Raw genomic sequence first — 16,790 nt, 5'->3', positions numbered from 1 at the left:
TAACTCTATGTTTGTGGACCATGGCTTCAATATGCAATGGCTGGTTATGTGGATGATTTAGTGAGTTGTCATCTTCTTCGGAGAAGGTCAAATAGTGAGGTGAAGTCAGATGACCCACCATAGACTGAAGTCGGTCAATGTCTAAATCTTTTGGAATGTTGGTGGTGAGCAATGCTTTGTCTAGGATCTCTTTGTGAGCAGATGAGACTTTTAGCAATTCAAAGATTGAGATTTGAGCATTTATCCTTTTCAACTATTCAATGACACTATATCCAGAAGATGATGATGAAGTTAACCTTTTAAATTTGTCTAAGGTTGATTCTTTTTGTTTGTTTGGCAAGGCTGGTGGGTTTGATGTTGCTTGAGCTGAGTCGGAAGAACTAGCTCCTTGGAGGGTGACTTTCTTCTGAGAACAGGTGAGAGCTCTTGCATATCATGATTCATTTGGTTTATCTTGGACTATAATCACATTGCAATATTCTGAGTGGGAAGGATCAATCATGTTGATAATGTTGTCCTAACTGGTATAAGTATAATTTACCTTGGCACCTCCTTTGGTCTTTGAAGAATCACCTTGCTCGTAAACATGCAAAGGGTCCTTAAATGCTTTATGATCTGCATTGGTCAGATGATTTCCAACAACAACTTTACCAGCGTCTATGAGATCTTGAATCTCATGTTTCAGCTTCATGCAATTGTTTATGTTATGACCTTTATTCTGATGGAAGTCATAGTATTCATTTTCTCTCCACCATCTTGGTTTGACTTCTGGATCATATGGTCTAGAGTTATCTAGTAGTGTTATCAAGTTGTTTGCCAACAGAGTTTTGAAAGCAGATTCATATGATTCTTCGAGAGAAGTAAAATCACGCTTAGGTTTGGAAAGCCAAGGCTTTTCTTTGAACTATTCTTTTGTTTTCTTTGGTAGATTTTGTGCTGCAACCTCAGCAACTTTAAGTACTTGTGTACCACTAGCCAAGTTGAATATTGTGGACTTTGAGTTAGCTTTGACAGTGTCTACTACTCCATCGTTAACAACATTCTTGTTGTTGTCTTTGCCAAATTTCCAATACTTGTTTTTGTCTTTAGAGCTAGATCTTGGTTGTGTTTCTTTCCAAGGTGAGATATCCCCCTTGTTTATGAGCACATCTTCCATTTGAATGGCATTATCTACCATTTTGTTAAATGATGGGTGTACTTGTATTTGTACACTATACTTCAGTTCGGGGAGCAAGTTATTGACAAATATATCCATTTTCTCAAAGTCTGGGATAGGTCGAGAATACCTAGAAAACATCTTTCTCCAGCGTTGGAGGAAAGTAAGAAGAGGCTCTCCTATTTTTTGTTTAGTATTGCAAAGCTCGATCATAGTCACAGGATGTCGAATGTTGTATGAGTAGTATTGTAAAAATAGTTGGATTAGTTCTTCGGATGTTTTTATTCCCTTGGGTAGACTTGAGAACCATTCCATTGCTTGACCCCCTAAACTCCTTGGGAAAAGGCGCATGAGGTACGTTTGATCGTGCATGAACTCCATACAGGCGGTACAAAACTCTCTGACATGATCTTGAGGATCTGAGGTACCATCATACTTATCAAATTTTGGGATCTCCACTCGTGAGGGAAATGGAGGCATGTATAGATTCTTGTCAAATGGAAAGGGACATTTGGTTTCCAAAGAATATTGTTTTGGGGACTTGTCCTTATTTTTCAATTATGTGACCTCCATTCGTAAGGCTTGTAATTGTTTGCGTACCATTAGTATGGGTGATTCTTTCTTTTTAGTAACGAGTGTCTGAACATCATATCCAGTAGGAAGTTTGGCACCTTGTTTTGCTAGTTCTAAGAAATAGTCTTCCTTCTCTCGGGTCATGATAGCTTTCATCATTTTTATAAAGTCTTTGTCCTTTTGACAGTCACAAATTTCTTTTTTTGGAGGTTCAGTATCTTCTTCAATCTCACTTGATGATGAGGAATCATTATCATTTTCGGGAATGTTATTATCATCCTTGTTTCCATCATTGTGTTATGTCTCATGTATAGTGGGAGATTTAGGCTCATCAAAAATTGGTCCGCCCGATGACGACGGTACGTCAGTAAGTGGATCCCCTTCGTAAAATGGATTGTTGATATATGAAAAGGGTATTCCTTTGCCTTTGGCTTATTTCTTATGTGAACTCTTGGTTTGTGTAGGCATTTTTATGGATTGGTGCGACCTAAAGTTGTTTGTGATGCAGAGGTCAAGATCAATTTCAAAGCTAGTTTTTCTGTTTAGAGTATTGTTCGGGAGAAACAACTGAGATTCTATCTAGTTTCGGGAACAATCTATCCTGTATAAGACGTTTATCTAAGTTGATTCTAAGAGTAGTGTAAGATTCAGTCTAGTTTTAGGAATGATCTATCCTGTATAAGACGTTATCTAAGTGACTAAAATTTGATAGGTAGTTGATTGAACTAGCTGAAAGATGATCGACCAAATCGTGCAATGCAAATGGCAGAGGTACACTGCCTTGATCTGTTTATGCTTAGGAAGATGATAACCAGTATTATGTTTGTTGTAGACTATTTTTAGGCAAATTTGATTGTTTTGTTCTGACAAAACCAAAGACTCGTACGACAAAATTTTCTAAACCGGACGACAAAAGTTATGTTTCGTACGAGTTGCTACCTCGTACCGTACAACAGATGGGTATGTTTAGGATGCCAAAATACTCAGAGCAGTTTTGTTTTGTATGACACAGGATACAGAGCCAGATGACAGATGAAAATGACTCGTACGACACAGGATCAGGTCTAGGACGACAAATCAGAAGACTCATACAACACAAGATCAGGTGTAGCACGATAAATTATCAGACTCGTATGACTTTTCATAGGACAGAGCCTAGAAATTCTAATTTCTTTTGATTGCTGAGTATGATAACTGAGTATGACCAATTCTGAGATGGACTAATTTTTGACTAGGATACAGAATTTCGACTTAAGATGGACAAGTTCTGATACAGACAGAGTTTCGACTTAAGATGGACTAGTTTCTGACATGGACAGAGTTTCAACTTAGGAAGGACTAGTTTCTGACACAGACAAAGTTTTGACTTAGGATGGACTAGTTTCTGACACAAATAGAGTTTTGACTTAGGATGGACTAGTTTCTGACACAGATAGAGTTTCTAATCACTGAGTTGGTCTCTTGTCTTCTCCAATTTTGGTATTTCAGTTTTTGTTTCGGGGATGAAAACACAGAAAACAAGTAGTATGTATAGTGACTCCAATCATAGCATGCAAACCCTAAGGAATTTGGTGAGGAAAGAAAACCTTTGCTTGTAGACTCAGGTACACACCCAATAGCTAATCAGAATACGACCGCTGAGTCTCATGCAATGGATTCTCAATGTCGTATTATCCGACTCCAAACGCTAATGGGGGCACGAAATGACAAGTATCTTGGGAGAGTTACTATCTCTCTTGCACAAAGATTATCCCCCTTTCGGAAATGAACTGAGTAGCTTCTATTAATTGGAACTAGTCAGGGATCTGTTCGACGCGTCGAGGTATAAACTCAATTAAGAGGTCTCCCAGCCTTGAAAACCAAGGTTTAATATACCTAAAGGTACGGAGGAGAGCTATTCCCGAGCACTACCGTTGACTTGATTTTCATTAAATCATGTTTATTTTATAGTGGGTTGGAGTACTTGGCGTTTAGCTGTTCCCACTTAGGTCGTTCCCCTCACACCAGCCATAACGACTTTAAGAGTTTTTCAACCCCTCGAGAGGGCAGGCCTGCTAAAGATGTACAAATCTCAAACAAAGAAAAAGCCTCAAGGGTCTGGATTTTTGATTGTCTAGAAAAAGACAAGAGCATACTCTCCTACCTCTCAGAATCTTCTAAAAACACGAAAGACAAATTTTTTCTTTAACCAGATAGCAAGTTAGGTTCCTAAAAATGAATTTAAAGAATACACGATGTTTAGTCGATTCTCCTTAGGCAACCTACCAAGACAACGAATCAGTAGTCATATTGTCTTTGTGCGACAAGCATATTCTTTGACAAGCCTTCTACAAAAATTGATTAGGCTGTGAAAAATTCTGAGATAGATAGATAAATAGTCAGGGTCAGTCGTCAGAATAATCAATAAAAAATCATGAAAATTTGCCTCTTTTTTAAATTTTTTTACCAGAAAATACAGAGTCATACGACAGTATGAAAACTCATACGATACAGGATCCCAACTTGTACAAGACAAGATTCCAGTTCGTACGACACCTACAGTTTGTCATTTCAGCCTGTGGGAAATGTCGTACAAGATGTACGAATGAAAAATCAAAAAATCTGAAATCTGGAAAATTACCAAAGAAATAAGCAGTCAGTCTTGGAGGCCGAAAAATGTAGTCTTCTGCCCCACGGTGGGCGCCAGAGATGTGTGTGAAAAAATGGTATGTAGCTATAAGCACAACACTTCAATTAAGTCATTATATGCATGGTTAGTAAATAATAATCAATCAATAATAAACCATAACAAAGTGACTAATTGCCTTCTAAAAGATGCGAGTATAAGATTGCTCTCAGATTTTTATAAGCAATACCAGTGACTAGACTACACCAAGACGAAGGATTTAATCTATATGATATTAACTATATGGATGCAAAATGGATGAATAATTCAAGCAAATAATCAATTCAAGCAATATTGATTCAAGCAATGATGGATATAAAATGGATGCAAATAATCTAAAAAGCACAATAATCTTCAATGACTCCAGAGCGAAATTAGCATGATAATAATCTCCAAGGGTGTTCTCAAAAATATCTAGGGTGAATTGAAATGAGAGTTGAAGACTGAATTTATAGAGAATCCTCAAGAGAAAAGCTGAAAAAAAGCTCAATTTAGGATTAATTGAAAATAATTGAGAAATCAGGTTTAGTTAACCTTGAGATAGATTCCAATTATAGTTTAATTGAAATGCATTCAAATTAGAAGTCCAAGTTGCATTGGAAATAATATTAATTTAATTCCATGCACTTTTAATAAAAATAGATAATTCTTTTATTAAAAGAGTCTTTTCAATGCAACTGAACTTCTTTAACTGAAAAGCTTTGAGGTCCAATTTTAGAGAATAATTCAATAATTCAATTAATTGTTTTTCTGGTTTCAAGTTCTAAATTTAGAAAAAAGAAATAATATCTCAAGTTCAATTTCTCTCCCAATTTAATTCTTTTTTGTAATTAATTCCTCTTTTGTAATAAATTAATTCCTTTTGCATGATTAAATGGCAATTTTATTAATTAATTAAATATGCAAGGATGTTTAATAAATTAAATAAGATAATTGATCAAAATGGTATTCTTGGAAATGATTCAATTAATTAAATGAATATTTAATTAATATTTGAATAGTTGATTCGCCATGTGATATTTGATGATTAAAGAATTAATAATGTGCTCAAGATTGTTTTAATTGCCTTTGGTTAGGACCTTGGTGATGTTGTCAAGATTAGGGGCCCATGGTTTAGATGACCATTTTTAGGGTATTACACTTAGAGAATCTACCCACTCTCCAAGGGTTAGGGGTATCTCCCTACCCAACAAAGTGGACCTTATTAATATCTAGTTTGTTGATGATACAACCATTTTTTTGGATCTTGAAGAAGATAATATGGACTCCTTGATGTTAAAGCTCAATATATTATGTGGCCTCTAGGGCTAATATCTCTACAACCAAATCCACTCTTTTGGGTTGGGATGATATCCCCCCTATGGCTCAGTAAGTATGGATATCAATGGGGTAGTCCTTCTAAACAAGTGAGATATATGGGCATTCCCTTCACTGTTAATCCATGTCTGAAGGAGATGTAGCTATGGATTAAAAGGAAACTGGAGTGCAACCTTGGCAAATGGAATAGACAGTATCTATCTTTAGCAGGCAGACTTAAGGTCTGTCAAGAAATACTTTCCTCTGATAGCCTATGTACTATGCATCTATTTGGTTGTTCCGTAATTATTAGATTAATGATATTCAAAAATATGTTAAGAACTTCCTTTAGTCGAACAACAGAGGTAACATGAAGTGGCACTTAGTTAAATGGAATTGGTGTTGTCTAAGTAAAAAGTTGGGTGGAATGGTATTGGAGGATCTCAAGATACAAGGAATTTTGCTTTAGCCACAAAATCCAAATTTTTCATGCTCTAGAAGGTGAGGAACCACAGAAGGTGCTTATTAGGAATAACATTAAGCTTGTTGTCTTGAAGCAAGCCAAGACCTAGAAAACCTCCCCTTTAGTGATCTTATCATTGGCCACTTCCCTATCTCCCCGACTGGTTCTAATGTGTTCAATGCAATATGGAAGGCATGGGAATTCATTAGACACATGATTACTAATAATAGAATCCTCAATAATAACAATTATGTTTGTGGAGAGAGGTCAATCTTATGGAACTTGTTCAGTTAGGATAGACCGCTTGCTTTCATTCAAGGTTGCTCTGCTAAGAGTTGGTTTCTTAAAGGAATTTGATGCTTTAATGATAATATTACTAATGGCAATGTGATTTCTTGGTTTAAGATCAGTCAGAGGTATCATTTTCTCCCTTCCAACCAGAGGACTTATTCTATGTTGAGGGTGTCCTATCTCAACCTTCAACTCCCCAAGCCATGTGAGGTGACTATAGACATATTCAATTCCTACACTTGGGCGGATGACTCTCTACTCATGAATACCAAAGCTAAAATGGTTTATGATTCTTTATGTTCTAATTCTAACTTGATTACTCATATTAACTCTATATGGCACTTGAATTGCAGCAGTGATGATTGGCAAAAGATCTTCACCCGACTTTGGGAAAGTAGCATCATGCCTAAAGGGAAAGGCTTCAAATGGTTGTTTAATCTCCATGGGATTCCTATTAAGAATAATCATAATGATATTGATCTGTGTAATATATGTAGGATTGCTGAAACTATTATGTATATATTCTTTGATCGAATTGTTGCTAAGGAAATTTGGAATATGTTTGGAGTTAATTTTGCTAATGGTTTTAGTTATCATGATGTTGTTTTTTGTTACATTAAAGGCATTAAGAAAGATAGTAATCTGTTATGGTCCATGTTATCTTGTGAAATTCTTTGGAGTATTTGGAAAATTAGGAATGAGGAAAGGTATCAAGGAAAGGATAGGCTACTTATTGAGTCTCTAAGGAGACTCATTATTCATATTGTTGATGTGCAGGTATCCATTGTGATGAGACTTGTAGTGAAGAAGTTTGAAAGATGGAATTACAAGTCTATATGTTCAAGTTGTCTCATGGCTACACCTAGTCCAAATTCAACATTGAAAGGTCCCCTTTTGTCAATGCACTGGAGGCTTTTATGCATGAGATCAATAAAGGCAGGAAGATTGAATGCTAGTATCAAGCCTAGTTAGCATAAGTAGGAGCAATACCATGGAACAAAACTGTCATTTGGATGGAAGGCCCTCTTGGATGGACCTCCTGGATTGAGTAATGAAGACATATTGTATATCATGTTTTGATCTGATGTATTTGTTGATTATATAGGATATATTGTTTAGAATTTTTTGATTTGATGTATATTCAACTACGTGTATAGGCCCCATTTTGCATATAGTAGTCGAGGTATGAGTATATATGAGTTAGTCTCGTATAGTAATATCCATTTTTTGTATCCACTAAGTGAAATTTGATAATCAAGTCATAGTCTAAATAGTGATGCGTTTGTAACTGATCTTTTACCTTATATTTAATAAAAAAAAAGTTTTCTATTCACTTTATGGGTCCTCTTAAAGAGGTGGCTTCCTACACAGTAGGTGAAGCCTTTGGCATGTTTCCTATTTTGTAGAAGATCACATAGGGAGCAATCCCTATTTTGGGGAAACGGGTGCCCACTCTTGGAAGTCATTTTAGGAAGTTTAAATCAAAAGTTTCATTGTTGATTAAAAAAAAAAACCTATTTGACAATTTTCTATGTTGACTTGAGAGAATATTTGTAGTTTCTATTTCAAAACAGACAACAAAAATAAATTGGAGGCCAAGTTAAAGGAAAGATTTGCTTTCCTTGGAGATTTACACTCAAGAAAGAAGATGGCTTTGTTTTGGATAAGCAAGAAGTTAGAGCCATAGATGATCAACTTTCTTTAGCTTTTTGCTCTGTTGAAGATGGGAGTTGTTTTCTTTGGAGCATAGCTTGTATATTATTAAATATTTGTTGTATTATTCATGAGAGAAAGATAGGGTGATTACTATAGAGTTGTTATACTATCTATGTTAGAGACGGAGACTATGAGCCTACAAGTGTATTGTAACTTATTTGTTGTTGAATAATACATTGGTTTGATGCTTTGGAGTGTGGGGGTTTTTTACCTAAAAGGGTTTTTCCCACATATATTGGTATTCAATCTCTTATGTCTATTTCTCCTTCTTCCATGTTCTTAAATTGTTAACTTCCATGTTGTTATGTTGTTGAAATTTACATAGATCTATTAGCTAAATTATCTTTCCTCTATAGGTTACTGCAATGGAAAATTAATTATGTTTGTTTATGCTTGAAGGTATAGTGGTATGTTCTTATATCAAGATAATAAACATCTAATTAAAATAAACAAATGATATGGAAGGTTCATACTGATTCTTAGAGGTCTTTTAGGGATGCTTTTTCCCTTTCACAATTGACCATGGTTTTTGTTATTTTTGTTAACAAAGCAACTTTTTTTCTTAATCTATAAAACTTTATTATGGGTGATCCTAACATGTAGTGTTGCATAATATATGTTTTTAATATACATACATAAAATTATATGAAACGTTGTATATCTTAACAACATGGATTTTGTATCATTTGTGTTAGATGCAAATCACATTTTGTTTGATTTTAAAGACTACAAACATCTTTTGGGATCAAATAAAAACTAGTTATAAAACAAATATATTGTGAACATTGTTTGGTCTGCATTCAAGTAGTTCTCGAAAAGAAGTTGTATATACTATGATTAATTAAATGTTTCGTTAAAGATTCCATTGTGGTCAACTCTTATGTCCACTACGAAACTGGCTATGTAGTCAACAAATTGCCCTAATATGACCATTTTGTGTTTTTCAAAATGATTTATTAAATAAGTTTGAAAATACAATACACTTATTCAAAAACACATCACATTTAATAAATCATTTTGAAAAACACAAAATGGTCACATCAGAGCATTCTACTAGCTGCATAGCTTGTTCTTGCTCGGAATTGGTTATGCAACCAACATAATGCTTGATGTGACCATTTTGTGTTTTTCAAAATGATTTATTAAATGTGATGTTCTTGCCCACTATAAGATCTCGTTGGACTGTCTCCCTGTTAAAAATGCTCAAATCCATATGCTCTCCCCTATAAATTATCTCAAGACCCTAAATCAATGAGATCAACTAGGTCCACTTGCAAGACATCACATGTGGATCCTTACTTCGCCAATCTTTGATTGACATTCAAGTACTACTTGAGAATTAGTTGAATATACTATGATTGTTTAAATGTTCCATTAAAGATTCTATTGTGGTCAACTCTTATGTCCACTAGGAACTAAGAGCTAGCAATGCAGCTTCCTAGAACTAGCTATGCTGCCAATTGATTGTCCCTTACCATTGTGTTATCCAAAATTATTTATTAAGTTTAAAAATACAATACAATTGTTCAAAAGCAGGCCACGTAGGGGAAGAGCACCAGTAGTTGAGCACCCTGACTTTGCACTTTTTAAAATCCTACGTGGAAATTTCAAATCACTCCCAATTTTTTACAGTAGCTTACTTGGCAAGTCCCCTACTTAAAACTAAACTTTCAGCACCACATCAACATGTTTTTTGCCAAGGTGTCCAAAACAGCCCCAAAAAAAAGTGAGACCAATAGACGTGCAAAAGAGGCCCTAATAGTTGTGCAGCTGATATGGCATCCCCTGATTAGTTACTTTTTACAATATTAGTACATTTCCTAACAACTATTGGTACATTTCCTAATGACTATTGGTACATTTCCTAACAAAAAATGATATTTTATGTTTCAAACAATAGGTTTTATTTGTTCAATTTTTGGAACAAAAGGTATCAACAACCCTCACAACAATTGATACAAGCTCAACTAGTGGTGCTCTTCCCCTATAATAAATCATTTTGATGAAAAACATGATTTAATGAAAAACACAAAATGGTCACATCAGAAGCATTCTACTGACTCCATAGCCAGACAGTTGACCCTGGTGGACCATCTCCCTATTAAAACTACTCAATAACCAAATCCTCTCCCCTATAAATTATTGTAAGGCCCTGAATCAATGGGATCAACTAGGTCCACTTGCAGGACGTAGCAGGTGGGTCCTTACTTCGCCAGTCTTGATTAACATTCAATCCGTACATCATGTATACCATTTACGGAAAGGGCTCAATCAAAGAAGTTTTTGTGCTAATTTTATTGTTGCCTTAGCCCAATCATCGACTTACTAAATCTCCGTACCTTCTTCAGTCGCTTCATCGGCCTTCTCTAATTCATATGTTTTTACAATGGCCACTGCCTCCTTGATCGACGCCCTGATTAGTCAAAAAAAGTCTCCATCATTTGATCGTATATTTTGGCTTCACAACTTAAGATCATAAGCCCCAACACAAGATCAAGGAATTTCCATGCAAGTTTTCTACACCCACGTCATTTTTGCATGTTGAAAAGAAAGATAAAGCCCCCAGACCCTAAGCCCCAAGACTTCATCCCAGAACTAACCAATCTGGAAAGGGATGGAAGCACATAACAAATCTAGTTAATCTTTCATGGACCGACAGTTTGCAAATGTTGCAACTCTATATGCAACGATACAAGCTCTGTCACTCTGCATATACACTGCTTGTAAGTCTACACAGTGGCTTTTGCAAAATTCTAACAAGAATATCACAAATACAAAATCCACACATTTCTCCTTGCATCAATGTATAAGCTAACTATAGAAAGTATGTTCACAACTTAAAAGTCCACACGATCAAAAATGAGAAAGTATGTTCCTTGGGCAAAATGTTGTGTATAAATTGCATCATTTATGGGATACAGCAGACCCAGATCCTTTTTCTTTATTTTTAAGTTGATATATATTCTAGTTTAACATGCCATTACAAATTGCATCAGAAAGTATGTTGCTTGGGCAAAATGCTATGTATAAATTGCATCAATTATGAGATACAACAGACCGAGATCCTTTTCCTTAATTTTTAAATTGATACATATTCCAGTTTAACATGCCATTCTGTTTTACCTCAGTATCATGCAGCAAATGCAACCCCAGCTTTAGTCAGATTACTAGTAACTGTTTCTTTTTATATGATGGTTTTTGATATACATATATATAGTTAATTTATTTTGATATATAAATTTAGTTTATATATAATTTTGTTTACAATAAAATATGCCTTCATATTTAAAAGACAAATATGAATAAATAACCATCATGAAAAATTTACTTGACAAGATCGACCATCAAATTTAAACTCTGCCTCCAACTTTTGAGTCTTGAGAACCAAAACACCAGCAAATGGACAATTGGCATAGAAATGAATCTGAATAGAAAGATAATACAAGAGATGGACTATAAGAGTATAAGAATGAATTAGAATAGAAAGATAATACTACAACAAATAGATAAGGTAAGAGCATAAATACTTATTGATGCAATGTACACATGTCAGGCCTCTAAGACCCATGCCCATGATATGCACATAGAGAGAATTGATTATACAGATAATGGTAGTGCTAGTTTTTGAGGTCAACGCCAAGCAAGACACCAATCTGGTGTATGGAGACCTCCCCCTGTGAAAGCCCACAACGGGATTCTATTCCCATTTGCTTTGGATATTTTTCAGCAAGGTGAAGGAACAACACTAGCCCCCTGTATTCAAACCTATTATGACCTACTCCTTAAAGCATGCATGGCTTCAAAGAGAAATGTGAACACATCCTTCAAAGAGAATTATAGGAAATATCCTCCACAAATAGGATAAAGGAGCGTTGTAGAAAGCAAATAATGAGGATGAGGGAACTGATACGAACATATAAAATCTGATATCAGAGACAGGGTGAACTAGGGACAGCAGTCATAAAGCATGGCAGAGGAATTACAAGAGATGAATTTACAAGTAAAGAAAGAGGAAGGAATATGTCCAGTTTGACGAATGGAATTAGCTCGTTCTGCTATTTTGACAGCCTCTTTAGCTGCCTTGGCTTCTGCAGCTAAACGTTTCTCTTCAGCTTTGCGCCGCACTTTTGCCAACTTCTTCATTAGTCTTTTGTGAGCATGACATTTCATTCTTTCAACTTTGACCTGCATATACATTGATATGGTGGCAATATCAGGTATGAAAGTGATTCAGAATCATAAAATTTAGGTTAGTTTCTATAAATATGAGTTCATAAATAAAACTTGAATCCTAAGTAATTGCTGATATTGCCAATGATAAACCATATCATTACTAGAAAAAGTCATACAGGTGAAAAAATATTACTCCTACCAAATAGGAGCAAAAGGAACCACCAAACATTGGCTTAACTATGCACACATATAAGAGTTTCACAAGATAGTGAGTCAAAGACAAGTGCAAGGGCATGCATTTGTCAAATATAAGAATATCCGTAAGTGTATAAAGAGTTAATTTGAAATAAATATCAGTTTCAAATTTCAATTAACATTACTAACTAATGTCACTTCTCTAAATATGTTAGGCATTTTGTCTGATAAATTTTGAGAATTCAGATAAATTGTTTTAAAATGGAAAGAAAAAGAAGTCTGATAAATATGTTTAATAGAAGTAGTGTGTTTACAATCTGTAATAACAATTAAAAAAACAGAATGTAAAGATAATATGCAATATTTTTATCTGAGAAAATTCAAGTAAAAAACTTTGGACAATAAAAGATTTACTATTACAAAAACTCAAAGGTTGTCCAATACAACAATGAATCTCTCTTCCTTCACCCTTAAACATGTGTAGATATAATTTTATAAATAGACATGTTGAAAGTGGCTTTACACATTGCATGCAATCATGCAAAAGATAAAATATGAATGTTTTGAACATGGATGAAAATAGAAAAACCTAAAACAACACACAAATTTTAATGTATTTTTCAGAATCAATTTTCATATAAGCAATGAAGTTGACCCATCTGGATTATTAAACATGGAAAGTGTATAATACTTATCCAACATTAAAAATCAAAACATTACTGAAAAACTCTAGATCGATTTTTTATTAAGGTGTGATGTTGTGGAACTAAAAACGTTGAACGGTCTTATCAGATACTTGATAAACTGGAGCTTCATGTAGGATGTGGACAAGTGGGGACAGGAATTATGTTGTGCAAAATGTCCATGAAATACTTCTAAAGGCCTGAAGGCTAAACAACCAATTTCACAGCATGACAAAATTTGAGGAAATGATAGTCCGAGAAAGTAATCATACATACAATCATGGAATGTATGGTTTATGAGGACAATAGAATCAATTATGCTAATACTCTTAAACCCTAAACCCTAAACCCTAAAAGTATAGTCTTGAACAGCTTTGTTCAAGAAAGAATGAATAACGAAGATGACAGTACTTGATCAAAATCCATAGCAGAAGGATCATGATCAGCAAAGAAATAGCCGACAGTCAGAAATGGGGGTTGTGGTTCGATAGTAGGTGTTTTTACTAGTTACCGAACAGTTCAACTCTTGGATCACATAGACTGCCTGGTCTGATAGATGTCATTAAAAAGTTTAATTTCATTTTATTTCAATCTAGAAATCAGAAAGAAAAATGATACAGAAGCTCTACTGCAACTTCTAAGCATTTCAGTGGGAATAGAAAATGCCTGGATTATAAAAGTGAGAAAAATCAAGAATAAAGCTTATAAATCCATCTTCTGGAATATACTTATATCTAAGTAGTACTCATTTACCGTTCAAAAGTTGCCAAGAAATCCATATATTGAAGCCAATTACCTTGACATGTATAATCATTCTTATACCTTGTATGATGCGTCATACATTCAAAGTTTTCCCCGATAACTAGGAAATAACTAAGATAATTTTCACCTATACACAAAAGATTGTTCAACGCAAGATAATGCTATACCTCTATTCTCCCTGATTCAGCTTCTGCTTTCATTTTTTGAGTATTTTCCCAGGCTTCTATTTTAACTTCTTCACGCTTATACCTGGAAAGAGAGAAACTGAATCCATTAAATCCAAACATTGCATTATATAACCAAAACTATTTTCAAAGAGCTCTGTTTTCCTTGAGGCCATATCTTGGTCATGCAGAAAACATAGAACCTATGGCTGAATTAACACCAATTTAAGCACTACACAAAAATCCCTTTTCGCCGTTATGATCATGTACATTTCATAAAGTAAACGTAAGATTTTAATTTTTTTCACTAAAATCATAGATAAGGCAAGCACTACACTTAGGCATGCTGTTTAATCCATATGTACGAGGTCGAAAATATTTAGTCTCACCCCAAACAGTTTACATCAACATCCCAGACTGCAACCAACGGTCTACAATTCTGTTAAATCGTGCATCTTTAAACCTCTGTAATGCATTGCACAGATGTAGATGCATAAAGGAGATGGTGAATATATGGCATCAAGAAGTCAGTTTCTAGCATGAAATCTCGAATTTACATATCTATTTTGCAAGTGCTCTAAATAACTTTAGAGGTACAATTTTTCAAGAAGTTCCATTCTCAGGAAAATGTTTTTATGTATTGAGACTATCTTCTTACAGGGAGATTGCATGGATTCTAAGATCTATATAAACCTGGAAGCAAGGACTTATAAGAAAATTACCTGGCCATGTATTCAGCACGTTCTGCCTGCTCCCATTCTGCAGCCCGGGCGTCATAAACATTTATGTTCACCCGTTGCATACCATTAGTGTTGAGTGATTTAGAAGCATCCTGCTCTTCTTCCTCTTTGCTGGCCCATGCTATGATATTTGACTTCCCTAACTGTGCACCCAAAGCCATTATTTCTCTTCTGGTCTTGCCATGATCTGTCAGCCCTGGCTCATAAATTTCTGCTGCAGACCTTCCCGGAGTAGATGGCCTGGAAGTAACAGGACTCCTAATAGAAGGTGTTGTAGCTCTGAGTGGTGTTCCTGTTCTTGAGGGCTCTTGGCTGGCAATAGGAGTCATTTCCGTTCCCATGTCCCTCATGGAAACTGATCTCACAGTTGAAGCTGGTGGAATGTAGGATACATTGGTATGCTCATTGACTGGATCTGCAACGGGCCTATCAGTCCGCTCTGATGTCTTTTCATTTTCACAATCTATCTTCTTGGTCTCTCCCTCATCCTGATTAAAGCCCACTTCTTCATCTACAGGTGGAGGAATACTGCAATTGCCAAACAAGGGTTCTGAAGGCTTGGATACAGAGGTCTTGCCATACAGAGAGCGAAAGCTAACATTTCTGGGTACACGAGAGGCCTTGGATTTACTCTTGACATAACCATGATCTCCTCTTCCACCTGCAGACAGACTGACCAACCATTTCTGGGCATCATCCCATTTGGAAGGGGCTGGCTTGGAAAGCGGCCCTAGAACTGGCCTGGGGTGAAATGACCTATCCCCACTTCCACCGCCACCCCCACTGCCCTTGGGAAACTCAAAGCTATTACAACCATTGTTCTTGCCATTATCATTATCATGTCCATGCTGATGTTCAAGGGATCCCATTGCTTCACCAAAGCTTACACAAGTGCCCTTCCTTTGCCAGCTCTAATCTTTTAACACTTGTGGATATTTCCACAGCCCTCACATACCAGGGCCTTTTTCCTTCATATAAAACCGAGCTCTGAATGGTCGAGGAATCATAACATCTTTTTTCCGTTCATTAAAATCTGAAACATACAATGTAGTTAAGCTATGATAACACCCACATCCTCATTTCAGTAGCAAATTCCTAAAAATGACTCTATTACTAAATATAATATTAATAATGCCTGAATGGCCTCGGCAATGATGACTTACCCAATTAACTGTAAATACCAAAATCAACTGAATCCAACGGTCTCATTGTACAGGGAATTTTCGAAACTCGATAACTGCATGCATTGCAATTACAGAATGCAGAACCAAAACCATAGCTGAGTATGGCTTGTAGTGTTAACTGGTGCCGTTTTCTTGGGTTGAGCACCTGAAGGTTAAATATTCAATGGGTATATCTCCTCAGCTATGGGTCAACTCTGGTCCCAATGTTGAGTTAAAAATCTGAAAATCTATGCAATTGTTTGCATAGAAATCTTGTCATTTAGCCTGTATTTGGTGGACTACCACATGCCTGTGTTGCAGCGTGCTCATTTCCAAACTGTTTATCTTGGAAAAGAGAATATAATATGACAGTTGCTTTCAAGTTCCACCCTCCACCCTGCGCTTACGCTCTGGCGTCTCATACATAGATTTCTGCAATTGAAAAGGCATGTGGCCCACCCTAAAAGTACGAATCCATCAGCATTTCTCCAGAATTGTTATATGTAGCTCTAACAGCTGGGTCCCATGCAGCAGTATACCTTCATTTTGTAGTCCTCCTTGTTCAAACTTTTCTGGAGTTTTGTTTCTTTCCGGGGGGAAGGGGCACAAAGTGGGGAGGGGACAAACAGTATCATTATTATATTACATATTTATTAGGTATATTTCAATAGCTATTTAGAATGGACGGAGCAAATGAAAGGATGTAGATGGCTTAAGGTTGTCTTCAATGATATATTGTGCAAAAGAAAG

The 16,790-nt window shown here is 35.7% G+C and overlaps 1 protein-coding gene across 1 annotated transcript; it reads right to left on the bottom strand.

Annotated features, from left to right (window-relative positions):
• Positions 1-11,667: 11,667 nt before the first annotated feature.
• LOC131037414 (uncharacterized) lies at positions 11,668-16,472 on the bottom strand. The gene is made up of 4 exons (XM_057969563.2): positions 16,041-16,472; positions 14,860-15,910; positions 14,141-14,222; positions 11,668-12,345 (listed from the first exon to the last, which is right to left on the bottom strand). Exons 2-4 carry the CDS (start codon positions 15,744-15,746, stop codon positions 12,106-12,108), a joined length of 1,209 nt encoding a protein of 402 aa, XP_057825546.2. The 5' UTR covers positions 15,747-15,910; positions 16,041-16,472; the 3' UTR covers positions 11,668-12,105.
• Positions 16,473-16,790: the final 318 nt, after the last annotated feature.

This window comes from Cryptomeria japonica, chromosome 6, assembly GCF_030272615.1.
Source record: "Cryptomeria japonica chromosome 6, Sugi_1.0, whole genome shotgun sequence".
NCBI lineage: Eukaryota > Viridiplantae > Streptophyta > Pinopsida > Cupressales > Cupressaceae > Cryptomeria > Cryptomeria japonica.
This window is presented reverse-complemented; position numbering and strand designations above follow the sequence as displayed.

Coding starts and splice junctions, on each gene's coding strand:
- LOC131037414 (XM_057969563.2), bottom strand. CDS start 15,746: ATGGGATCCCTTGAACATCAGCATGGACATGATAATGATAATGGCAAG. Junction 14,223..14,859: donor CGTGCTGAATACATGGCCAG/GTAATTTTCTTA, acceptor CTCTCTTTCCAG/GTATAAGCGTGAAGAAGTTA. Junction 12,346..14,140: donor CTGAATCAGGGAGAATAGAG/GTATAGCATTAT, acceptor ATGTATATGCAG/GTCAAAGTTGAAAGAATGAA.